We start from the raw sequence: 27,255 nt of genomic DNA, 5'->3' as shown, positions 1-27,255 counted from the left end.
AACAGTTTGCAAATGATTTTATCAACTCGGAGAGAAGATTTAACAACACGAATAAAGGTCACTTTTAATACATTAAAAAAATTAGTGGAAGCGGCACTGTGTGCCTCCATGATGCCGCTGGCTCCTAGTGATTGTTCTAGGCTGTACTGGTAAATCAGGTTTCTCATCAGTGTCCAGACGTTGGGTCCACACAAATACGAGTTTTCCCTTCCGACGGAACGCTAAAGAGTACAATTCAGATTGAAATCACTAGTCCTCCGATACACTTCCCTAGAGTTCCGAGTCCAAGTTGAATGGGTAGAGCCACTTGCCAATCCAGATACATCAGTCTCATTTCTACAAATTCTCCAACCCCTCAGGCACAGAATAATTAAGGTCACTTGGGAACGGCAGTTAACTTTACATATAAAAGTCCTTGTGATGAGAGATTTCACAGAATTCCCCTTTATTGCTGTCCAAGGATAAAAATGGTCGGTAACTCTACAATTCTGTGAAGCATCGAACATCAAGACATATTGCACAGTTTTGTGCAATAGGAAATAGCACCTGTACATCTAAAATCTTTTGTATGTAAAACGTTTACATACAATTTATTTAAAAAGGAGCAATAAACTTTTAGGACGTGATCCACCAATCAGTGTAGGTTTTGCTGTCAGTTGGAAACGCTATGATGGAACATTTTCATAGGGAAAGACATATTACTGCAAGTGGCCAGAGCCTGTTTCTTGAGAACATCCTGGCAGACGCATTAAATCATAGCTCGCTTTTGCCGAAATGCACTTTAAAAAAAAATAATAAAAAAAAATAAATTGTGAAAATACCCAGGTTGAAATGTATATGACTGTTTGGTTCCTCTTTTGATGATCTCTGTGGAATTGCGAGTCCCTGATCCACAGATTTAGTTAAGGCAGCAGTCTGCAGATCTCATGCAAACCGAGGTTCAGCGTTCGTGTTCTATAGTGTTATAGTTCTGTCTTTGTGTTCACAGAGTCTAATGGAGGCCGGAGTACACTCTCTTTAGGGGCATCGGCTTCCGGTGCTGTGGGGGGTTCCGGCGGTGTGACCACAACTCCAGGTGGCTCAGACATCGATGTCTGCTCCCGGTTATCTCCTTCCCTTTTATCTTCGGATCCATTGTTTGGGAATAAATCTGCTTCTTCCGGACTGAACAGCATCTTTATCAAGTCATCAGCTTGAACCCGTTCCTAAAAAGACAAAAAAAGCACATGTTTAAGTCACCCTAAGGCTGCCCGGACATGGCAACACACACGACACTATCTTTGTAAACTGATCCGCCACGGAGGATCCTACTTACTCTCTCATTGTGTCTGGGATCGAGTGTAAACCACAACGCAACAGCGCATCTCTGGCCCTTCGTCACAGCCTTCACTCCGTGGGGATTCTCTGCTCCAGAGGAGAAGCCCACCATCCGCCCACACTGCGGCTGCACCTCAGCCTATAGAGACACAGCGGGTAAAACAGTGATTAACACAGGTTTAATTAGTAGGATACTGAAGTCTATGGTCAACAGGAACAACATGGTGAGACACTAATATGTCTGACCTCCAGTTATAAACCACCAAGTGGTTCTCTGAAACACTAAATTAAATGTTATCCCAAAACTAATGTTTTTAATTTAACTTTGTGTACCCTAGATAGCTTCATCCCCCTCTCCCACAGATACAGCTGGCTTTTGGTAGCATAGTGAAATATATTTTTATCTTGCATGCATACTAGGGGAAAACAAGTCGAATATAGCATAAAACAAAATAATGTATTTTAGTACAGCCACAGAAAGTTATAGTGTTGTTTGTACAGAGAACAGGGATTCCAAATATCTGGAACATGTATCATAGATTTTATGGGTGTGTGAAATTGTTGCTTTATGGATTAAAACAAAGTAATGTAAAAAGCAAAAATTAAAAAGCTGTTGGCAGAAGTCTGAAGAATCTAAGCATCGAGGGAATACATAAAAGTGGGACAATTTCATAAAAGCATTAAAAAAAATAATTATGTATATATTTATGTAACATTTGATTGTCTCTTTTCATGAAATGGCTTAGTAAAGACGCGGTATTCTAAATAGGTCATGTTTGGACAATCTCTGCAATTTTGGGGCACCTTGGTCTGACCGGCAGGGCCGATCCTGTGTGTTGGAAACTGGGCTCTTGATTGAATCTGCCGTAGATTCTAATGAATCATTTACAATGTAAAGAAACTCTTAGCGGAACCTGGAATGCCCGTCTCCGTCATCACTGCCAGTCCTGAACGCACCCTCCTTTGAGAGCGCTGGTGGAACGCGGCAGAGGGGCAATAACTCTGGAGGTCACCAGTCTCTTAACGTTGATGTTGTCATGACAACATAAATCAAGGGGCATAAATAGAGCGTTTTCAGGAGAGCCCATGTTTTTCTGACTGAAAATCCACAATACTGAATTCATAGCCCTGGCAGAATCCATGGTATTAGCTTTGCAGAATGGACTAAATCTGGTGACATAAGCCTCCTGGTTGAAAAATAATGGTCTGTTGTGATCTAACAAGTTCTAGCAAGAAATACTTACAGTGATTGTTTTTGCATCCAGCTCTGTGAAGTAAAAATGACCTCCTTCAAAATCTCCATTTAAATACAATATGGCACTGACAAAAAAAAAGAGAGATTGATCAGAGAATTCAATGAACAAAACATTTTACAATTTTTATTTAAACTGTACCAGAAAACACAGAGAACCTAGGAATATATTTATGTCACCGTTTTCCAATCAATTGAAATTCTGCACAATGTCAATCTCCCCTTTGTGGGCTCTAAGTGATTTCTCCCACTGAATGAGGATTTGATCGCCATGACCCAGTATGCTGCAGGAAACATCACACAGCATTGTCTCCACATGTAAATCTAGCCCTAGGAAAATATTTTTTTTCTTACACTTTAAATTCCAACGTAACCATCGCTCCATCGTAATAACGTTGTCAGAATTCCACAGACACGTAGCTACTTGTGTAGGCAGCCAATAGCTGGAATTAAAGGGACACAGACTTTATAAAGTCTCAAATATCTGCTCCCATATGAAGATTTGTGATCCTGTCCAAATAACACAAACAATATTTAAGCCATCGGTACCTTTAGGCAGGCCGGCTTAAATCTGCACTGGCAGAAATGAAAAGGACCAAACCGTAAAATTTAAACTTTTGGATATGATCCATAAAGGTAAAAAAAAGATTGTTCAATATTACTCAGACTTTCCACTACAGATCTGCTAAAAGCAAAGCTTAACCTTCTCATCTCACTACAAGTAGCTGCAACTCCTCAAACATCTTATGGGCAGAACGGTGGCTCAGTGGTTAGCACTTCTGCCTCACAGCACTGGGGTCATGAGTTTGATGGAGTTTGTATGTTCTCCTCGTGTTTGCGTAGGATTCCTCCGACACTCCAAAAACATACTGTTAGGTCAATTTAATAGCAGTCAGTTAACCCAAGTCTCTCCCGGCCTGTGTGTGTGTATGTTAGGGAATTTAGACTGTAAGCTCCAATGGGGCAGGGACTGATGTGAGTGAGTTCTCTGTACAGCGCTGCGGAATTAGTGGCGCTATATAAATAAATGATGATGATCTTTAGCGCAGTGTTTTACATGTCAAACAGCCGATTCTGATGGCATACGGATCACTGTGACACGATAAGGACAGGGCCAATGCACAAATCAACAGATCCACTTTTGCATATTTCAGCAAAACAAGTCTGCAGATCAGTCACTCAAACTCTGTCTGCTCAATTATGGAAGTACACAGCAACCTGCTACAGAGGAGTGAGAAAGCATGGTGGACGCATTCAGCCAAATAGAAGCACTCCAATTATTTCATGAACATTTTTCAGTCCAGTAATACATAGCCTTTGAGTGGTTATACTAGTCTGCTCTTGTTTAGTCTATAGTTCAGTGGATAAATGTAGACTTATTCCTTTTATGCCAGAATGGACAGACCCAATGTATGATGAATTTAACAGAGGCGGATATATCAGCAGCTGTCAGATACAACTTACACCAAACCCATGATGGTAATCAAGAGACAAAAAAAAGAAACTTCACAGAAATGTTCATTGATATGCTTGGACTAATAGAAATACCTTCAAAACAAACTTCATAAAAATTCTAGTGCATTCATTACAATCGTCTTGCCATTTGTAAAAATATAGTATATTAAAGGATATGATAACGCTTAAAGTTTGAGAAAGTTATTTGTTCAATAAGATATTTTAAGAGAAATTAGCAAGCTTTCAAGTCAAATATACATATTTTATCTCATGTGGTCCAAATGATTTTCAATAGATACTGGACAATAAAATATTATATGCTTTAATTTAGATTGTATATATTAAATGTACATCTGCAGCTATAAACAGACAAATAGAACCTCTCATGATTGATAATACAGTAAATATAAATTAAAAAAAAAAAACAAGTTCACCATCTAAACTTGCTCTGACATGGGAGAATAAACAATCCATACACCTTCATTAAATTGCATTGTTAATTATACCTGTTGGGTTGGTGCTGTTGATTTCCATGCAACATTTTAGCAAAGCAACAATATAGAAATGTGTAATCTATAGTTTTATAATCAGTGACTGAAGTCACATTTACCAGAATTATACAGGCATCTGCATTAGCAGAAGGTTGATAGTTGATATGTTTTTTATGTAACCAACACCCAATGATTTGAACATGATAAGTTGCAGAGCCAATGAGGTCTATCTTACTGCATGTGAATGAGTTCTCTGTACAGCGCTGCAGAATTAGTGGCGCTATATAAATAAATGGTGATGATGATTATGATGATGATGATGATGATGATGATGATATCATTCATCCCATTGCCAGTCTGGTCTATCCTCTCTGGATAGAAAGTGCTAGTTTTATAGATTGACATTTTACAACTTTTTAGGGAGGTAACATGAATTTTTATTTATGAAAAAAAAAAAAAAAAAAAGATATACTCTCCTTTCGGTAATATAATAAATAATATTAAAAGAAAGTTGAAGGGAAGAAAAAAAAAAGTGTTCAACTCTGTAGCAGCTAAAAAGACAATGCAGACAGCATGAGCTGTAGCTCATATTTCCACCTCTCTACTTCTGCATGTGTGTAAGTTGAATAATCTAAACTGACTTAAGCAGGAGATCCTCCACTGTGCACCAGCCTGGGGGTGTCAGACTGCACACATCTTAACTGCCCCTCATATATCTAGACCAGGCCTGGCTAACCTGTGGCTCTCCAGGTGTTGTGAAACTACAAGCCCCAGCACACATTACCATTAGCTAGCCAGCTAATAGTTTGAAGGGCATGCTGGGAGTAGTAGTTTCACAGCACCTGGAGTGCCACAGGTTAGCCAGGCCTGATCTAGACCGTTTGCCATTAAGCCCCACCCCCAAGCTATTATATTGTGAGAGATTTAACAAACTTCAATTAGACGGACGGGAGAGCTACGAGAGGAGATAAAGGGGTTATGTGGAAGGGAAGGCAAACAGTGGAACTATCACACCAATTACGGCCACCACAGAAATTAGGTAAAGTCCTATAACAAGAACATTTTCACACGTCCTTTAATATTTACTTTAGACAAAATACAAGGAGACAATAAAATATATAGGGTTAGAGCCCCTAAATATACGACAATGAAAAGATATTTACCTGTAATCACGGAAAGTATAAGCGGGGTGCTCCTTTATACACATCAACGCCTCTGCGTTTAGTATGCAGTTATCCACGTGCACAGGGTGACTGAGATCCTTTCTATCCCCTTGTTTCTCTACAAAATTAGAATTTAATTCAATATCATCATCAAGAAAATGACACCAACTTTACTCACATTCTAACGTAACCTTTACTCTACGTCAAGACGGAGGAAATAGTGTTTTGAGGTGCGTGATGTAGAGGATTCCGTATTAAAATGCATAAAAACATTATTGGGCGGGGGTCCGCTTTATACGGCAGCTGCCACACTGGAGGTCTGCTTTATATCGCACCGTCCGAATGCCATTTACACTGGTGACGGAGTAAAAATAGGAATTTCTGAAGGTTAAGATCTCTAAATAATCGGAAAGAGGAAAAGGGTGTAATACTAACTACAACTAATAGCCGTGAAAGAGCGTGTATGCGCCCAACAGTAATACTGGTACTGTAGAAAAGGCCAAATGTGCTAGGACGACGTGTCTACCGACCCCACGACAAACACAACTTCATTTTGTATTATCGTACCTTCAATGGCTGTTCTGCAGACCAGATGAGAGTAGGAAAAGTACAACGGGACTTCCAGGCGGAAGTACGACTCCACCACACGCCGGACTTTCTCGGTAACGTTGTAGTAGAGGTGGGCGCTCTTCAACGGGACTTTCCCTTCCTGCCCCAGCTGAAAGAAATTACAGCGTACAGAACTTACAGTAGATTTACGGAGGGGGGGCAACAGATCACTGATTTCTCTGACACCCCCTAGTCGTTCTGCTCATATGTGTATTAGGCGGCTGAGTAACAAGCTTATAAGGTACATTAAAAGTGGAACTGAGCACAGAAAAATTAAACCATGTATAAGAGGGATGTCCTTCCATAGAAGTCCTCCATTCCTATATCCTTAACAGATTCTATTCCATTTGGGTGATGTGTACATATCCACTCCTACCATGGGAGAGCTAATAACTCCACGAGGTTCTAATAACTCCACGAGGTTCTAATAACTCCACGAGGTTCTAATAACTCCACGAGGTTCTAATAACTCCACGAGGTTCTAATAACTCCACGAGGTTCTAATAACTCCACGAGTTTTCCAGTTGTACCCAGACATACGAAGATGCCACAGGACAGACAGACACTCTTGAGATATCTTCATAACACCTTAAAACAGGGTTTTCCAAACCCAGTCCTCAGGGCTCTCTAACAGTGCAGGTTTTCTGGATCACATGTGACATAATTAGGACCACCTGTGGATCTGTTACAATGTGTCAGTCAGTAATGAATACACCTGTGCTCCAGCAAGGAGATATGGAAAACCTGCACTGTTGGGGAGCACTGAGGACTGGGTTTGGGTTTGCACATTTAACACTTTAAGGCTTAAAGTGTTAAATGTACAAAACTTTTTAGACAGGAAGCTGCGTTGATACGGTGCGGTGTATGGCTCTGACCATTCATAAAGGGCCATATAGCGCTCACGCTTGATCAGTGATACGTAGTTACTTCTCATTTGTATTTCCATAACTTTAAAAAAATATACATCTATATAATATTGTTTTGGTGATCTTAGGATTTCATTTAAAACGATCCATCCTACCTCTTTGCAATACATTGCTATAAAGATGAAGGTAGTCGTCTCTTCAGTTATTAGGAAACTTACCTTCAAGGCTTTATACACGGTAACCCCATAAAACTTCTCATTAGGAGTGTGAGGGGAGGTTGTACCCCGATACCCATCACCCGCGGAGGCCGCTGCCTGGAACACAAAACAAGCAAAGTAGCGATGAGATCAAGACAGGAGACTTTTGTACGTTACAGCGATCCTGAATCAGATAATAGAGCAATGTGCACCACTGATGTCCTGAGTGCAAACCCTAGGCCTGTGGACAAACAATTTATTGTGTACGCATCAGTCAAAACTAAAGTGGAAACTAGCATTGCCTTCCACAAAGGGTAGTAGTACAAGAAGTGTGATGTATGAACGTTGTTTCACATAGAAGCATGTTACATATATGTACCTCTCTATACAACAAAGTTCATATGAGGAAAGAGGAGAGTTTTTGGCGGGCACTTGCAGGACCCCATTCAAGTCACTGATTAAGTCTATCTATTTGCCTCTACAAGTTATTGATGCACCCATCGTGCATTCCACACAACTGCAAATAATTTTTGCAGAAAAGCAGAAATCACTTTTAATAGACTCATCAAAACCATTGGAAGCACCTCACAGTGTCACAGGTCTCAAATGAACATGTGTCTGAGAAAACAAGGACAGAGGATACAGGAAATGTGTGTTTAATCAAGCAATAGAAAACCTTTGCAGCGTTCAGTAAACTACAACCACAGATCTCACAGGGCAGTAAATCTACATATAATACTTCCTACACGGCTCAGAGTGTAACTTGCTAGACAGAGAAGATGTAGAGGCTTGTCTAGTGGTAAGAGGATTGAGGTCTGTGTCCATATTACCAGGAAGGTGTAGACTAGAGTCTGTGAAATGACTAAAATCTCTATGGACACACAGGCAAACAGAGGGGGGTTTCCTAGTGCCTGGAAACCCCCTTCAAGCCTGGGGCACTGTATAATTGAGGTGGCTGGACCCTGCCCCCGCTTCACACGGCTCTGCTTGAAAAGGGAGAGCTGCGTGCACCTAACAGTAGTGCACGCAGCATTGCCCCTGTATATTATGGGGGATAGGAAGAGTTGGAGAGCAGCCAAACACTGTCTAATATTATAGCCATGCCCTCCATGCATGCTGGTCACGCCCACTGGTGGCGTGGTGTGGAAACCCCCCTCTACTAATCCTCCGTTTGCCCCTGGGACAGAGATGAAAGGATCTGCGAGTAACACTATAGAATATGAAAACACAACTTTATTTCCAGAAGATTTAATAAAACTCACCTATATGTGAACTTAATTTAGGCTTTTATCTTTTCTTTGAACGTTGTTGGACTATATTGAGATTTCAATACAAAAACACTGACGGCACTAAAACAATCCAAAAACAGTGCGGCTGATCCATACAGCGGAGGGGGATTGTTACAGCTTAATAAGGGACTTTGGTCATGTGTTCAACAGGAGTCTCAGTCACTGTTATCCTGAGAGTTTAATCCCTGAAAGCAGCGTTTGCTATAGAGTGTTCAGGCACAGATTTAGAACTGGATATATTGACATACTGAACGTATCTTTTAAACATTCAGTTATTCTAAATGATTAACCTGGAACTTGGGTGTAAAGCAGTGGATTACACTGTGCAATACAGTGATCTGCGATCACCCATCCATATTACATGATCATTTCCTAAATATATGATGCATGCACAATTTGCTATATACTATATGCCCCCCTGATGAAATCACCAAGTGTGTGACCATATGCGCATCAGGTAGAAAGTCCTTTCCAGAAAATTGACGCACAGGCAGGCAATTTAGGAAACAACGCGTTTTGTGTCAAACTGCTGCAGGTATTAAGTTATCAGAGTGCCGTTCCAGCTGAAGCAATAGCTTGTTGTCTCCACGTGATTGATACACACCATAATAAACCAAGGCGACAGATTTATAATAGGTTTGACCATAGAATTGGGTCATGTTAAACCTACTACGCAGTTTTTAGGGGAAAAACTATGATTTTAAGATTTGATAAGGAGCCAAATATTGATTTTGGCATAAATTGAAATAAAAGTTACATTTTTATTTTACAACATTCATTTAATACCCCATATATATTTACAGGTTGGGGATTGATATAAAAGGTGTCACCATTTGAATCATCATTACGGTGGCTTAGTGGTTAGCACTTCTGCCTCACAGCACTGGGGTCATGAGTTCAATTCCCGACCATGGCCTTATCTGTGCGTAGTTTGTAAATTCTCCCTGTGTTTGCGTGGGTTTCCTCCGGGTACTCCGGTTTCCTCCCACACTACCAAAAAAATACTGGTAAGTTAATTGGCTGCTATTAAATTGACCCTAGTCTGTGTGTGTGTTAGGGAATTTAGACTATAAGCTCCAATGGGGCAGGGACTGATGCGAGTGAGTTCTCTGCACAGCGCTGCGGAATTAGTGGCGCTATATAAATAAAGAAATAATTCTGAGCTTTGCAATTGAGAGACAATTCTGCAATTTGGCAGATCATATGTTCAAACAGCACGCTAGATACAATGACCGCCACAGAGCTGAATATTTGGAAATTGGATTTTCTGGATAATTGCAACACTGCTGAATCTTCGTTTAGTAATGTTATAAAAATATGCAATGTAGTCATCCCAGGTATCACCTCAACAGTAATATGTGAGTTACCAAACTATTCTCGACATAACTTTATTCATGTACCACCTGTTACACATCTCTGATCTGAAGAGGTTCTCTAACAAGTCCTGTTGATCAGATATGTTGAATACATTGGTTCACAGTGTGTGAACCCCACGTTTATATAAAACACATACAAGAAGCACTTTGGCTATGACTTATGTTTCATCAGGCTTCTAAAGATGGGATGATAAGGGAATTGCTTTGTTCCTGAAACACGCTGGCTAAAAGCTGGGTACACACTAAACCAATTATCAGGCCAATCATACCATAAACAACCGTTAGGTCAGATATCGCATTAGTGTGTACACTCCCACGATCACGTTTTATCGTTCCAAAGCACATTGTATCGTTTCTATGGATTTTATAAAGACTAAACATCCCCATAAACGATGGAGGGCAAATCCTGCAGTGTGTACGTATCGATAAATATAAACCTTTTAAAGTCTGTCTAAGTAATTTATAGAGGGATTCGACAAAATAACTGGATTAACAAAGCTTAGACAGAATGCAACAGAGACCGACACTTACATTAGTGAGACGTAACAACTCTCGACATTCGTCTTCCGAGATGATCCCATCAGTCACCACTCTCTGAGACCCATTGAGAGTATTCGAGTTCATCACTACGCTGACTTCATCAAACAAAACGGGACCACCTAGGATAAGAGATTTTCAAGGAGAGATGTCGCCAACAGTCAGACAATCAGCAGTGATATAAGAGGTAAAAAGATTATTCACAAAAGCCTCCCTAACCGCGTGCCTGAGCACTATTTATATACCGTGGGATTGTTTTAGGAATCTATTTTCACTTCGTATGTTAATCTAGGTACAGTAATAATCTACAGGACTGCTGCTAAAGCTTAAATATAAGTTGCCTTATTTAGAGTAAATAAATAATAATAATAATAATAATAATGTTTGAAAACATTGTAAAGCTCGTCACAAACACAATGATCATGACACCTGGGGGTAAATGTATGAACCTCCGGTTTCTTCAACTCCGGTAAATTCAGCGTTTTCAGCGCTTAAATTTAAAGCGGCGCTGCCTTGTAAAGGGAAGTTTCCCTTTACAAGGCAGCGCCGCTTTAAATTTAAGCGCTGAAGACGCTGAATTTGCCGGAGTTGAAGAATCCGGAGGTTCATACATTTACCCCCTGGCCACCAATATGAATTGACAAAGCGTACAGTGATCCACACATCTAGGTGGCAAATTTGGGCAGCATTCATTGTCCCGGTGATTGGGCAGAATGGGTGGATCACATCTGGCATCATTAGGAGCAGTTATGGAGGTTGAAAGGGGATCGGGACCAGTAATCCCATTGAACACTGCAATCACCCACTTCTCAGACTGAAACAGCTGATAACATAAAACAATAGCTTGCACTCGGCTGCATATAAAATGCTTTAGTTCTAACATACATACTTGTGTTATTAGTAGCGTCTTCATGCGAGGCAACTTGTGTTTTAGGCTTGGTGGCCCTTTACTCTAGAGAATATTTCCAGCATTAAAGCGACAAATATGATGTCCAAAACAAAAAAGTAATTGATTTAGACACAAATACTATATATTGCAGTATGGGAACTTTCTAAAGAAGTTGTTATTGGTGGCAAAATGAATGTCAAGTAGAACCAAGGGTCAATAGCAGAACACAAGATACATTCTCAATCACTGGTGACAATCTAGATAGTCGCCTCTTTATACACGGTGAGGAGAAACGCGTTGAGAGAGCGCACGACATTACATGCACATTGCAACTGGGTGCCGCTTCCGTCCTCCCCATAAAAGGTTATGATAAAGGAGTTATTATGTCTGCTGCTGCTTTTCCATATCCCGAGAACAGAGACTGGAGAGCAGCGAGTGTCCAAGAAGGGCCCACTGGACTCTGATCAGCCCGGATGGGGCTTCACCTCAAGAGATTCCCAGGACACCAAGAGCCGCAGCGGAGCTCAGTGAGCTCCAAGCTGCTGGCACTGCCAGACTGTGCCTCTTAGATCTAACTACAGCCTGCCTGAAGGTGAATTCACCTCAAAGGTGGAGCTACCCCCCGGGGAAAAGCAGTGGTGTCAGTGGAGCAGTCTGACAACATATTGGCACCAACCAGTGAAACCCAATGAAACATGGCGGCAGAGTGAGCCCATCCTGTCACACATACCACCATCATCTCTTTTGCAGTTACAAGTAGATACAGTCACCAGCGGTAATCACTTCACCAAACCTCACCAAAGAGAGACTTAGGGGTAAATAGATTAAGCTGCCAGTTTCCAGCGGGTTTTAAAAATGGAGATGTTTCCTATAGCAACCAATCAGATTCTAGCTGTCATTTTGTAGAATGTACTAAATTAATGACAGCTAGAATCTGATTGGTTGCTATAGGCAACATCTCCACTTTTCAAACCTGCAGCTGGAAAATTTACCTCTTAATATTAAGTTATAAAGCGACACTTTAATGCTCTCAAACATTTACGTGCTTTAGAAGCCACAAAGCACATTAACAAACACTAATATACAGCATAAAGGGAGAGGTCTCACCTTCTCTTACAGCTTGAGACAAATCCATTGAATCCCGAGTCTTCTCCTCCACAAGGTTCTCGATCTCTTTCATTAAGTTACCAATCTCCTCCGTTATTCTGGCTGCTGTCTCACGTTCCACCCTAGGACAAAAAATAAAATTATTATACAATAAAATTCACACTGGTCACGAATTTTCACCTCAATTTCAACGCAACAGGTATTTTGACCAGTTAATATGTGGAAAATACAGAACATTTCCCTCAATATACCTATCCATTCAACTTCTAATATTAAAATAAAAAAAAAATAAGCCAAAACTATGATTTACTTAATACATATTGCACAATCGTACTACTTATGCGCTGAGCTTAACATGCACTTTTCCTTTATCAGCTCTTATTACACACATTAAGTTGACCCCTCAGCAATTTTACATTCTTATGTGGTAGTTCTCTTCACATTATTACATAAAAGCGAAGAAAAACGTCACACTACACATGTACACAGTGTAGGCAGCCATTTTGAGAATCCAGCCTATCACCACACTTGTAACCAGTGATCTCAATGAGGATGACAAAATGGCCAACTCCAGCGAACAAAGGTGATCGGTACTTTAACAAATGCTAAAGGAGCTAGTTTTATAGCTTTTAAAAACAGGTCTCTCTCAATGTGAGCGACTTTAACTCCAAATGCTCAGTCCTTAATTTTTACTAGATGACATACAACAAATATTTGGCCTTCCACAGACCTGACTAATTACGTCTATACACATTAGCCATGTCATTACAAATACATCAACTTACTTTTGTTTTTCACGCAGTCTTTTGGGCATGACATTTTCTGGCGTCCATGTGTCCTGCAAATAGCAAACAGCTGTTTAATCAAAGGAGCATTAAAGGATGTGGTGGAAAATCTGCGATAGTAGAACATTCGAGGACTATAAAGTTCATTCACAAAAGCGGAAGAGAGAACAGTTATGGAATCACGCACCCAGTTGTGCCAAATACGCTTGTTTTTTTTATACCAATGTGCAAACCAAGATGGCGGCAGCTGTTGGGGCTGCTAAGTATTGTAGGCTATTCACACTCAAGCAAAAAATTTGATTTAATTTTGGAGGAGTATTTAAAATGGGATTAAGGAGGGGAGAAGGCACATTTAGGGCGGTCAACACAGTATTTCGCTCCCAGCTAAAGCACTTTGACTTTGGGACGATCTGGGGCACCTTCCAGATACATGTTTATGGGAAAGCGCATTTTCATAGCTGGTACCTAATGTCTCGCAGTGTCCCCCAGTGGCAGGAAAGAGACAATATCATATATATCCCTCTCCAATGATGATATCAGTCCTCCCCCTACGACTGGGACATGTACCCAAGACATTGTATAGGGATGGACGATTACATGAACAGAACTGGAACAAGGGTTTCTGGGAGATTAGGTGCTCTAACAAGAAGCAAGCTTAACTCGCTTATAGAAGGTAAGAAAATGCCTGCAACATGATTCATGTACAAGCAACTATTAATATTTACATTATACATTCAAAGCTAAAACATAGGGTTAGTAAGCCTCTAAAAGTTACATTCCCTTTAATCCTGTAGTAAGTTATAGGAGAGCCACAAGACTAAAAATATATAGAGGTTATCCCTACTGCCGTGGAAGCCATGCCTTTATCAATGGTTCACTTCCTTGATATATTATATTGGAATGTGGCCGATTTGCTGGGTATTTGCTGCAAAGGAGATTGCAAGAATTTTCCCCACTGGGAAACAAGATGGAATGAGCAGAATTTCCTGGAAAATGCCGGTTATGACTACAGAACAGATCAACTTACAGGGTCCACGAAGGGAATTCCGAAGACATCATAGGCCAGGAAGAGCAATTCCTTCTCCAGCAGACTGCGCTTAATATAACTCTTTATATTCTAAAGAGGGAAACAAAGATCAATCGTGTAAATCTACAGGCAAGACGCAAGTTGTAGAAACAATGAGCAAATATAAGTAAAAGGCAGTGTTGTGGGAGTACATATTACACTGCTAAAATACAAAGAACCACTAAACCGATAATCCAAGACGGTTTAGGTAAAAGGGCTGCCATCACTCACAAATATATACCGAAAAGTTTCAGTGTCAATGTATAGAAACCTTTACATATATAACGCATTAAGGTATGGGGTTTAGTCAGGAGCGGACTGTAAGATAAATATCACTATTTCTACGGGAGCACAATGGCCAGTTACGTTAAACATAACTAGTCTGCTCCTTTCTATTAGCTGAGAAGCTGGGTTTGCTGTTCTACACCGCCATCAGCCTAGGGGGCGGGTGAATAATAAGGCACTTCTGATTGGTCTGTGGGGTTACTCCCCTGCCCAATAAGAAACGCGGCAGCTCTGGAGAAAACGGCTTCTGTCTGCAATTCCTGGGGCGTAGCTTAAAGTAAGGAGCACCCCCCAATTGCACTCTTCTACGCACTTGTCCCAATAGGACAATCCGCTCATGTTGTTAGAGGCCTGTACATAAGTCGAGCTGTATTTTAAGTGTATTTTTACAACCGTCACCTAAAGGCAGACATTTTGCAGGCCGAACCAATATTCCTGAGTGTTCAGTCCAACTATTCACTGGGAACCAGCTTCTCATGAATATATACAAATGAGGCACCTCTGATGTCACTGGTTCACTGCGCAATGACTCTCAGATAAAACATGAGCTTAGTGGGTAACACGCACTCCAAATCACGCACATAGGACAGAACAATACAGTATAGTTTTACTATAGTCCTTGAAGAGGTTGAGGTCAGTAACATACAATAAAAAAAAAGGAACATTCTAACCACAAAATATAATGAGATTAAAAGATACAAGATAAGAGGGATACAAATGTATAGTTCACGTCTTGTAGGCACACAGAGTAGGATGGTATTGTGTGAGCTGATCCAAAATACACTGCACCCTAGTAAGTGGCCACTAAGTGGCTGCATTCTTATGAATACGGTGGTCCTTAGTATGTATGGATGACAGCTGTATTTTAATAGGACAAATCTATATAGAATACAGGTAAAGCAGGTCTTCATGCTGCGCAGAATTTGCAAATAATAATAAGTTTAAGTAGCCGTCTAATATATTTCTCTCACACTTACCTCTCTCGGCTGAATTAAATCAGCTTTGTCTTCACCCAGAACCGCTGTGTAATAGACTAAATTCTGGTTCATCACCTCGTCCATGGGGTGAAACAATAGGAATGTTTTGGCACACTCGATGGCTTTGGTATAATTATCAGCTGCAAAACAGCAAAGGTTAATTGTGGTACATAGTGAGACAACTTGCGTTAAAGTCTATAGTTTACCATAGTCAGGGTCTAAAACCGGAAGTGTTTCAATTTCCCCAGCCAGGGTTAACCACGCTCTCATTATTCGCTTATCTCTATTGTGCTGCTACATCTAGATGACAGAGAGTATAAAGCAAGTCCAAAAGACAATCAAATGCGGAGAACAGCAATTACAAGGTAAATTCACGCCTGGCAGAGGTCATGTGATCAAGGCCAAGGTCATGTGATCCTTTAAGACCCCAGTCACTTGCCTAACGTTGCCCTGCACACAATCCTAACCAGTTTTCTAAAACAATGGTTTATATATCTGGTAAGTGATTGAGCAGTAAATGGAATACAAGGTTACTAGGCATTAAAAAAAGTTTCTTATTTACCACTTAAGCCAACAGATTCAGAGTATATTTGCACCTAGAGTCTTTATAAAGGCCGTTTGCAACAGTTTCCAAGCACATGAATTATACATTTCAATCAGTGTTACGTGGTTATATACAGAGACTACCGGGGGAGGTGGAACAGCAAACTCTGCAGATGTATCATAACCCAACATCTACAACGTGTCAACCTCCATCAACGTATATCTCTATAGTCACTCTCTAAGCCCCAAGTGATTTAGAAGACCCCATGGTAACTGTCCTATCACTACATCAACGATGGACAACCTCTGGTTCTTCAGCTGTTGTTGAACGGTTTGTCCTCTACAGTTGGAGAGCAACCGGTTACCCAAAGGCTATTAGACAAGTCTGCCATGTAATATGGAAGGACCAACAAGATCCCTTCGTCAAGACATTTTTTTTTATTATTTTTTTTAATATCGGTTGTTGAGGCTCAATGTATCACATACAGAAAAATAAAATGATGTATATTTTCTGGTCTGGCCCCATCTTAAATGTCAGAGCATCTTGAAACAAATGCTGCAGACATAACGGCAAGTAACGCAAGACCGTTATAATAATTATAAATCATAACTAGACAAGTATTGCTTTATCGGGGTTTCGTGGAGTCCTAATCATCATCACACACTAATGTCTTGATGTGTAAGCAGCTTGCAGAATGTAAGGGGGCCGAGCCTTGGATTAATGGAATTCATAGTAACACCCACAGAGGAAAAGGCAGAAAATTTAGAATTAACACATTGTAAACTGGAGAGAGCTGCACTGTACTCCCATTATATATATATATATATATAAATAATTTAAATTTATTTGTACAGCACCAGCAAGTTCCATAGCGCTTTACAGCTGATAGCTGATGAGATTATATATATATATATATATCTCTCATCAGCTATTTATATAGCGCCACTGATTCCGCAGCGCTGTACAGAGAACTCACTCACATCAGTCCCTGCCCCATCGGAGCTTACAGTCTAAATTCCCTAACACACAGACAGAGGTCAATTTTGATAGCAGCCAATTAACCTACCAGTACATTTTTGGAGTGTGGGAGGAAACCGGAGCATCCGGAGGAAACCCACACAAACACGGGGAGAACATACAAACTCCACACAGATAAGGCCATGGTCGGGAATTGAACTCATGACCCCAGCGCTGTGAGGCAGAAGTGCTAACTACTTAGCCACCGTGCCGCCCAATAGGATGTAATACAGGAATGGCGCATACTGACAGCAGCAGGTGTACAGACTACCACTGGATCTGTAATGTGTCGCTATGAACTCACGGAGAAGAGAACAAAAGATTATGGTTGGTCAGTTACGGGGGAGCAGTGTGCCCAATATCACTACTGCAGGGTATTACAACTGGCAATTACTGAAAACTGCTGGTACTAGGAGTCCTAGTGCTTTTTGGAAAGACACTTTTCGGCTCCCTAAATGGCACAGTAGAAACTGCTGGCCTCTAATAACAAAGTGTGTGAAACAACTGATTTAAAAAAAAAAAAAAAAAAAAAAAAAAAAACACAACACAAAAACAAAGATCACAATTGTGTAACAACTTACTGCTGTAATATGCAAACTGTAGGTAGTTGAAATGTGAAGGGAGAAAATCTTCGATGGGCTTCTCTTTTCCAGCTTGTGTAGCCAGTTCCGAAACACAGGCTTGCCTACAGCTCATCACCTGCACATAGTGATCTGGAAAACACGAAACGTTATGGTAAATTCAACGTCATCATCCCAACAACTGAATTAAGTTCCGCTGCTGACATTTGACAAACAGGTTGTGAAGAACTGAACTTCCTTTGCAGCAGCTACAACCAAGAAACAAACTGTATCCTGCAGATTTCCATAGTTACAAATAAAGCTAAAGAAGGTCAATTATGGTCAGCAAAAGTGTATTTCTGAGATTTCAACAGGCCATTTCGTTCTAACTATTTATGCCAGTAAGTTGTAGCACCCAGCATAATGATTTTGATTCAGCAACATCATTTTTGAGTGGAGTTAACCTTTAATTACATATTTTATGACTGAAGTGTCATGGATCTTACCCGTAATACTCTGGAATAAATCTTCGTTGTAATCTAGATAGTTGTAACCATCATAATCATAAGGTCCTTCACAAAGTCTACGACAGTCAAGGTCCAGAATAAAATATTCCTCTAAGGCTTTTTCAAAATGGATAATAGAAGACGCAGACTCCTCGTTGGTGTAGTAACGGACTCCCAAACGGAATTCTTGCTGCAGCAGAAACAAAAGTTGGTTACATTGTTATCAGACAACAAAGGGTGTAGTATAAAAGTGTTAGAGCCAGTTTGCTGTATTGTGGCAAAGTGCACTAGACCAGTGATGGGCAACAGGTGGCCCTCAGAGCCTTCACCTGTGGCCCACAGCTCCTTCCCGCTTTATTGTCCGATTCCTTTGTTATAGCTTGTAACACTTGTTTAATGGGGGGGTATTCAATTGTTAGCGTTAACGCTCTCAAACAAGCGCTCAAAAAATCTTAGCGTTAATACGGTAATTACTCGCAGAATTTCAGCTCGCTGCTCCCTGAGCGGCGAGCTGAAATTCCGCGAGTAAACTACCGTATTAACGCTTTTCACGCGCAATATTATCGTATAAACGGTAATATTTTTTGGGCGCTCGTTTTTTTTGCGTTAACGCTAACAATTGAATACCCCCCAAAATGTCTGCTGATATTTTATTATTAGGTGTCTCTTTATTTGATTAAATGTATTATTTTAACTTATTACTCAGATTACAGCAGACAGGTAGCAGAGTTCGAGGAAGTCATCAGCAAACCTCAATGCCAGTGAATACACCTCTCATATAACCATCATCAGCTATTTATATAGCGCCACTAATTCCCCAGCGCTGTACAGAGAACTCATTGACATCAGTCCCTGCCCCATTGGAGCTTACAGTCTAAATTCTCTAATATACATACACACAGAGACACACAGACAGACAGACAGAGAGTAGGGTCAATATGATAGCAGCCAATTAACCTACCAGTATGTTTTTGGAGTGTGGGAGGAAACCCACGCAAACACGGGAAGAACATACAAACTCCACACAGATAAGGCCATGGTCGGGAATTGAACACATGACCCGAGTGCTGTGAGGCAGAAGTGCTAACCACTGAGCCACCGTGCTGTCATCTAATAGAAGGGAAGACATTATTTAGACTTTCAACATGTCAGGTACATCTGGATCCTACATTTACCGATGACCCGAAATTGGGCAATATTTTTACAACAGGGATTCTCAACCTGTGGGTTAGGAGTACTCGCTGTGGCAACTCGCACACAATTAAGGGTCCTTCAGTCTGTTAAAGGATATTGATCATGAAAAATAATTTGCACCTTCAAAGTTGACCAATAAGGCTCATTTACAAACAGAGACCTGTACTGTTTCTTTATCTCAGCAGATGACCTTATTTCTCTGGCTAAAGCATTTCAAAGTGCAGGTCGTTTCCTGGATTTTAGAGCTCCCCATAGGGGAAAGGCTGAATCTTCACCTACCCCACTTTTGGGACCACCACCCTTTATTCACTACATTATTCAGTTATTTTCCTAATATACTGCTTGGTTTATGTTTTAATGTCTTACTTTAATCACGAGAGTGAGGGGACATCAGGACGGACGTTATTACGCGTCATTGTTGCGCGTTAATGTTATTATTACATAGCTCAGAGTGCGCCTAGAAACGCGTTATCCCATAGAAGTGCCAATCCCATTACATTGTAACACGAGACCTGGTGGTAAATGTATTAAGTACCGGTTTCTGCAAGTCACCGAACATCGGCGACTTTGCAGGGGAAATTAAAGGCGGCAATGGCTTTCCAGGCAAAAAAACTTCGCTTTGAAAGCAATTGCCATTTTAACTTTCCTCTGCAAAGTCGCCGATGTTCGGTGACTTGCAGAAACCTATACTTAATACATTTATCCCTTGGTCTCCGGCCACTAAGTAGTGATGGGAAAATGTATCCCTTCTGTAGGGAGTAGAAAAAAAAAGCTGTGCGCCCTTCAGCAAAGCAAAGAACCCCAGAATGCGCCCTCCCCAAACCATTCAACTCCTTTAAATAAACTAGGCCTGTAAAGCGAACTGGTTTGTGCATAAATAGTTGTAGTTATGCACCTCATCAGTACTCAATATCCTCCCACAAGGCACGACCTTACATACCGCAGATCATCATCGTCATTTATTTATATAGCACCAGCAAATTCCGTAGCGCTTTACAATTTGGAACAAACATTAATAAAACAAAACTGGGCGATACATACAGACAGAGAGGTAAGAGGGCCCTGCTCAAAAGTTTACAATCTATGGGATTTTAGCCTGAAAAATCCATGCTCTTAAACATAAAACTGGGTGCATGCATGTTACATAATAACACTGGCGCTGTGGGTTTGCACTTTCTTAAACAAGCCTTAATCTCTCTGAACGTTCTACACCAGGCCTGAACATGTGGCTCTCCAGCTGCTGTGAATCTACCACCCCCAGCATGCTTTGCCAGCCGATAGCTGGGACTTGCCGCCGCGCTACACCTGGACAACCACGTTGTCCATTCCTGATCTAGAAGCCAACAATATATATTCATCACGTTTATGTACAGATCTTTCCTACAAGTCGAATACTCAAATCTGTTTCTCTTAGCTGGTCAAACCCACTGGTGAGACCAGCAACGATCCTTATACGACATTTCTCTTGTGCTTTGGAGCACTAAAACGGCCATCCGCACCGACGTGACTGTACATGTACATAAATAGGCTCTCTCCATTGCGTGTTCCAGTGAACGCAAATGTTCAGATACCTTCAGCCCATTGGAAAAATAGTTTCTCATGGGCAGGCGGATGGACTTGCAATGGTGAAGTGGGAGCAACGTGGGTGCCCCAAAGTGTTTCCACACATTAGGGAGTATTAGTATTGTTTTTTTCAGACATACATGATCAGACAAAGACAGAGAAACCCTCAGAAAATAAAGCATAATTCCATACGAAACTGAATTTTCAGTTTTCGGTGAATACCCCAAGAAAAACCTGGTCCGGTGTTAGACTAGCGGTGGTCCCGTGAATTCTCTCACACGCCAGTCATGGCGCAGACATCGCTAATTTCTACTGATCCAGTCAGTTTCAGAGAACCGAGTTTTAGACTGAATTATGCTTTGTGTTTACTAGTCCGCTAGTGGTTATAGCCATTCTGTATGGAACATTCATGAAACATGCAAAGAATTGTCTGGAATCAGCCTAAGCAGGAAGCACATTGTCATCAATAGCTGCTTAGCTGCCCTGTCTATAGGCATTGAGTCTTCAGTGAAGATCAGCCGTATAATGCAGCAAGTGACACGGAAACAAACTGTTTTCATGTTCTGCGCAGCAGGGTAAAGAATGGCCAACCAGACAGAGGTTTGCTTACTGAGGTGCGAACATTAATAATCCCACCACCATGTACAGAGGTCAGGCTCCTGCACTCACCAGATGGGGCTTGGCTTCAAGATCTCTAAAGTCAGAATCTGACACGCCATCCATCATCTTGTAATACTCCAAATTCTGCCGCATCTCCATATGTTCTGGGTTCCCCACGTAGAAGGTGTGTGCTGCCGACACCGCTTTATCTAATTTATGGATCTAAAAAAAAAAAAAAAAAAAAATAGCCTCAAGTCCAAGAAACATCAGTTAATGAGCAGAACCATCCCAACACAAAGCATCAAGTAAGAGGCACATTGAAAATTCATATTTTTTTTTTTAACTGGGTTTTCCAGTTTCACATAACATCCGTTTATTGTCTTGTGCGCACCATCATGCAACTTTTACTAACTACATTGCTTTGCTTGCCAAATGATATGAATACATGACAGAGGCCAACATGCTATTTTGTTTTATTGCCCAAGACTACAGTACAGCTCAGATTTGTTTTCTGCATGTGTGGTATAACATAGCAACAGAAATTAGGGACTGTCAGGGCTAAAAAACACCAGCAAAAAAAAAAAAGTCAGTGTATAAAGTTGCAGAAGTGCATTTGCAAGTCAATAAGTTAAAGTCAACCTGAAGGTAGATGTCTCCTTGTGAGTTCTCTTTACTACACCATAACATGAGAATAACGAAGAAAGAATTTAAATACTCCTCTCAGCTAAACACCATGAGAGCTTTAAGAATCATCATCATCACCATTATTTATATAGCGCCACTGATTCCGCAGCGCTGTACAGAGAACTCATTCCAGGGGCGGATCCAGGCTATTGCTATACCCCGGGCGATTTTAGGGGGGGTGATTTAGGCCCCGCCCCCTTTCTAATTTCTAAGGCTGCCGGCGGCTGCACAGTATGTGCAGGTCCGCTTGGCAGTGACAGTGTGCTGCCCCGCTGCTCTGATTGTGTTTAAAACACAATCAGAGCAGCCGGGCAGCACACTGCCACTGCTGAACGGACCTGCACAGTGTGCAGCCGCCGGCAGTAAGCCCCTGCTAGGGGCCTGGATCCGCCACTGACTCATTCACATCAGTCCCTGCCCCATTGGAGCTTACAATCTAAATTCCCTAACATATACAGAGAAGAGAGAGAGACTAGGGTCAATTTTTGATTGCAGCCAATTAACCTACTAGTAGTATGTTTTTGGAGCGTGGGAGGAAACCGGAGCACCCGGGGGAAACCCACGCAAACACGGGGAGAAAATACAAACTCGACACAGAGTTAAGAATGGTTTGTTCTACAGAACAGCTGCTTCCACCATGTTGCAAACAGGTGATCTTTAAACTACGTGGTAACTGCAATATTACTTTCTCTGCAGATGTACAACACACAGACTAATGTGAAACACAGCCGCCAAATGACAAACGATCAGGAAATGTTGGAAAAAGTTTTTTTCCATACAACATCCCTCAGACACAGCAATAGGTTTGATGGAGAGTCCTACAAAACAAGAATTGCTTTGCAGTGCTCCTTCTATCCGAGTCCACTGTGACATTCATCTAAAAGGGAATAGATAGATTTCACATATTTAAGATGTTCCTTGAAAATTATATGCATTTATAGTAATACTAAAGAAACCAGTTATGGGAAACGCTTTGACTTTAAACCCGTCACTTCCTGGCTAAACTCTTATTGTACTGTACAATAGCCTACTGCTCAGAAATTAAAGAAAACAATAGTCATAATCTAGGATTATCAGTTCCTGTGGGCCTATTTATTAAGACTTAAACCATGTGGAAATGACTGTTTCTGCCGGGTTTGAACATAATGAATCAGGCCCTAGGTTACTAAATTAAGGATCTTAACTTGAGAAACTTCTTATTTCAGTCTCCTGGACAAAACCATGTTACAATGCAAGGGATGCAAATTAGTATTCTGTTTTGCACATAAGTTAACTACTGTTTTTTAATGTAGCACACAAATATCAACTTTAAATTTCAGTGTACAAATAAGCTATCAAGTATTTGTGTGCTACATGAAAAAACAGTCAGTATTTAACTTATGTGCAAAACAGAATGCTAATTTGCACCCCTTGCATTGTAACATGGTTTTGTCCAGGAGACTGAAATAAGAAGTTTCTTAAGTTAAGATCATTAATGAATCAGGCCCCTAGTTATCTAGCAAAACCCTAACGCAGGAGATATCATTGCATTATGCTAAATACCGCAGTCCCCATAACTCTCAATAGGGACTGTGGTCTGGGTAAATTTATCAAGCTTTCGTAGCTTGACCCCAATGACTAACAATCATCATCTTTTATTTATATAGCGCCAACATATTCCGTAGCACTTTACGATTGGGGACAAACACAGTAAACTAATAAACAAACTTGGTAAAACAGACAAAAAGGTGAGAAGGCCCTGCTCGCAAGCTTACAATCTATGGGACAATGGGAGTTTGATACATGAGGTTATGTCTATATTTTGCATTTCGGTCCAGCTAGACTGCAAAGGTAAAAGTGACTCATAAGCTAAATGATCCCGTCACACAACAATGTTGGTCAGGGGGTAGCTGTCTTGTGTGAAATAGTGTAACGGGTGGTAATAGGGTAATGTAGTGAGGTTAAAAGGGAGGTTGAGGAATATTATAAGCTTGTCTGAAGAGGTGGGTTTTCAGAGAACACTTGAAAGTTTGTAGACCAAAGGAGAGTCTTACATCATCTAACATAATCTGAGGATGTCATTATCCATTCTGTCCTGTGGGGATAGCATCACAGGAGGGGATCCCTCTCTGCAGCCTTTGTGCTCTCCCCCTCCGTTAAGTAACGAAAATCAATCTGTGCAGTAAAGAATCCGGGTCAGAACTCAGCGCTGTAGAGTCAGCGCCGGGACAACCTCTTCTCAGATGCGCTGTCCTGGCATGATATTTTTGATAAATACTGCGTTATATATCAATAAAAAGGCCCCTATATCTTTAAGCGCTAGAAAATGCTTTCCATAATAGTGCAACTTTGTTTTAACACCAGGGCCAACAAAAACCCAAATGTCTTGCATATTTGCAATAGTTATTATAGTAGCTAAAGTCATCATTGACCACAGTAACCACACTCCAAGTGGAATTTAACCCAAAAAGAAGAAGGTATGCCGCAGAGATATTACCTATATCTGAATGCCAGTGCAGCTATTTACTCAGAAAATTGTTCAGAAGTTGTGCATTACTTGTTGCCATATGTGTTCACGTCTATCCCAAATAGCTGACTTTGATTAATGAATATGCTTATTAGCCTATATACAAACACTATAAAACATGTGGTAGCAATATTTATTTTCTCCCAGCATATACAGAACAATGCTAGCACATGCTTTGAGATAAATCATTATGTCAACTTGCGATCAACAGAAGTGGAGACTGGACATATTTCCACTTTCACATATATAGGTAGAATAAACTTATTAGCCACTTCAAAATATATATTTTTTCAATTAATTATCCAAATTCCATACATTTGGGCTACGGGAACAAAACATTCAATGGCACTGCAAAGACTTGGCATCTAAATATTTAGCTGTGAGGTGGCATAGATATCTCAAACAGCTAGTGACAACATAAGAGATCGTCAATACAGATTGCAATATGGAAAAGCGATTTTGAGCTGTCCAATATTTATACATTCACACACAGCATCTTTAATTACACATCACAATAAAAGGGAATGTTACAGTAAATAGGAAAAGATAATCAGCATGTGAACCATTGATGGAAAAGTTTCCTGAGTTATCTTTCATCATCATCTCCATTTATTTATATAGCGCCACTGATTCCGCAGCGCTGTACAGAGAACTCACTCACATCTTTGTACCCATGCAATGTTCTGTTAATTGCATCCATGCACTTATTATTCTACTTCTCTGTACCCATTGCTCATATCTAAGTACTGATGTAATTTTCTTGTATGTTCTAAACCCCTATGCACTGCGCTGCGGGAGCCTTGTGACACCTTATAAATAAGAGATAATAATAATTGAATCAGGAGACACTCAGAAGGCTGACAGCCACTGTCTAAGGACTGTGGAATTTAGAATGTAGAACGTCTGTAACATTCCTAGTGTGAGTGTGGGAAGGAGGCTACACTGAGAGCACTGGAGGCTTTCCCCACCTCAATACGTGGCAGTAGCTTTTGAATGGGGGGGAGGGAAATGTCTCAAGATGCAGAGGAAACTTCTATTCCAGACCCAGTGCCCCAACTGGAGCAGCTTATGATGATTAACCCACCAATGACAGTGAATGGTGCCAGGGGGGCACAGACAGAGGTGCCAGGGGGGGCACAGACAGAGGTGCCAGGGGGGGCACAGACAGAGGTGCCAGGGGGGGGGGGGGGGGGGCACAGACAGAGGTGCTTGGCCTCTGCACATCTGGACAGGAGAGGGGGACTGGGTACAGGGCAGTCAATGACCGCTATATTGGTACAGGACAGGCATCCTGTGGCTCTCCAACAGATGTGGAACCACAAGTCCCAGCTTGCTGGAAGCGCCAGGTTGCCAAGACCTGAGTGCAGTATTGGGTGTAATGGGGAGGCGAGGGGGGGGGGGGGGGTACTGCCCCCTCTGCACCAGTGATGGGGGGCTATACCTTGAAGTAGGCCACCTGCAGGTAGTTATAGGGGCTCCTCTTCCTAAACTCCAGCTCCAGCTCCTCGCTGCCGAAATAGTAACTGGAGGGGGCTCCGATCTTGTCCATCTCGCAGCCCCTGACACAGCCGGCCCGCTCCAGCACCCTCTGGAAGAAGCTCAGGTCCTGCACGGGACCCCAGCCCGGGGGCTGCTCGGAGAAGTCGCTGCTGGAGGCGCAGTGCGTGCGGCAGTCGATGCGGTGGCGCCGGAGCAGCTCCCGGTTGCGCAGCGCCTTCTCCATGTACAGGATGACGGACGGCCAGTCCGCCCGGTAATAGGCCTCCACCCCGCTGTCGTAGAGGAAGTCGAAGGGCTCCAGGCGGGCGGACAGGAGCTCGGCTCCCAGTAGGAGTAAGAGACCCCCGGAGAGGAGCAAGGAGGGCGCCATGACTGCCTGGGAATAGCCAGACCTAAGCCGAGCAGCGGAGGCCACAGCCACGCCCACAGCGGATCGCCACACCCACTGTGTGGTCTACACTATTTATAAAGCCACGCCCCGTATTCTCTGAACACGCCCACAGCAGAGCGCCACACCCACTGTGCGGTCTACAGTATTTATAAAGCCACGCCCGTATTCTATGGACAAGCCCACAGCACATAAAGTCTGAGTTGTTCCCCCCTTTCAGAACACGCCCACTTTAAAAAACCACGCCCATTTTTATTCTTCATCAACTACTGGGAACGTTGGTAATTATAAACAATAAATACTATTGTGTAAAGTTCCAAACACCAACAACACATAAACAGCAGAAGTAAGTTTGTAATTATAATGTTCTTATAGAACAGTATGGACCGGATTCATCAAGCCACACATACTGGGCCTGATTCATTAATCATCATCATCATCATCACCATTTATTTATATAGTACCACTGATTCCGCAGCGCTGTACAGAGAACTCACATCAGTCCCTGCCCCATTGGAGCTTACAGTCTAAA

General features: G+C 41.6%; 1 protein-coding gene across 1 annotated transcript; it reads right to left on the bottom strand.

The window, feature by feature from the left end:
- On the bottom strand, positions 1–26,761 carry P3H1 (prolyl 3-hydroxylase 1). Its single transcript, XM_075189880.1, has 15 exons — positions 26,277–26,761; positions 21,715–21,867; positions 18,289–18,478; positions 17,804–17,935; positions 15,662–15,801; positions 14,361–14,450; positions 13,334–13,386; positions 12,549–12,670; positions 10,547–10,674; positions 7,372–7,467; positions 6,246–6,396; positions 5,679–5,796; positions 2,562–2,637; positions 1,316–1,456; positions 1–1,205 (listed from the first exon to the last, which is right to left on the bottom strand). Exons 1-15 carry the CDS (start codon positions 26,703–26,705, stop codon positions 963–965), a joined length of 2,262 nt encoding a protein of 753 aa, XP_075045981.1. The 5' UTR covers positions 26,706–26,761; the 3' UTR covers positions 1–962.
- Positions 26,762–27,255: the final 494 nt, after the last annotated feature.

This window comes from Mixophyes fleayi, chromosome 11 (assembly GCF_038048845.1).
Source record: "Mixophyes fleayi isolate aMixFle1 chromosome 11, aMixFle1.hap1, whole genome shotgun sequence".
NCBI classification, from domain to species: Eukaryota; Metazoa; Chordata; class Amphibia; order Anura; family Limnodynastidae; genus Mixophyes; species Mixophyes fleayi.
This window is presented reverse-complemented; position numbering and strand designations above follow the sequence as displayed.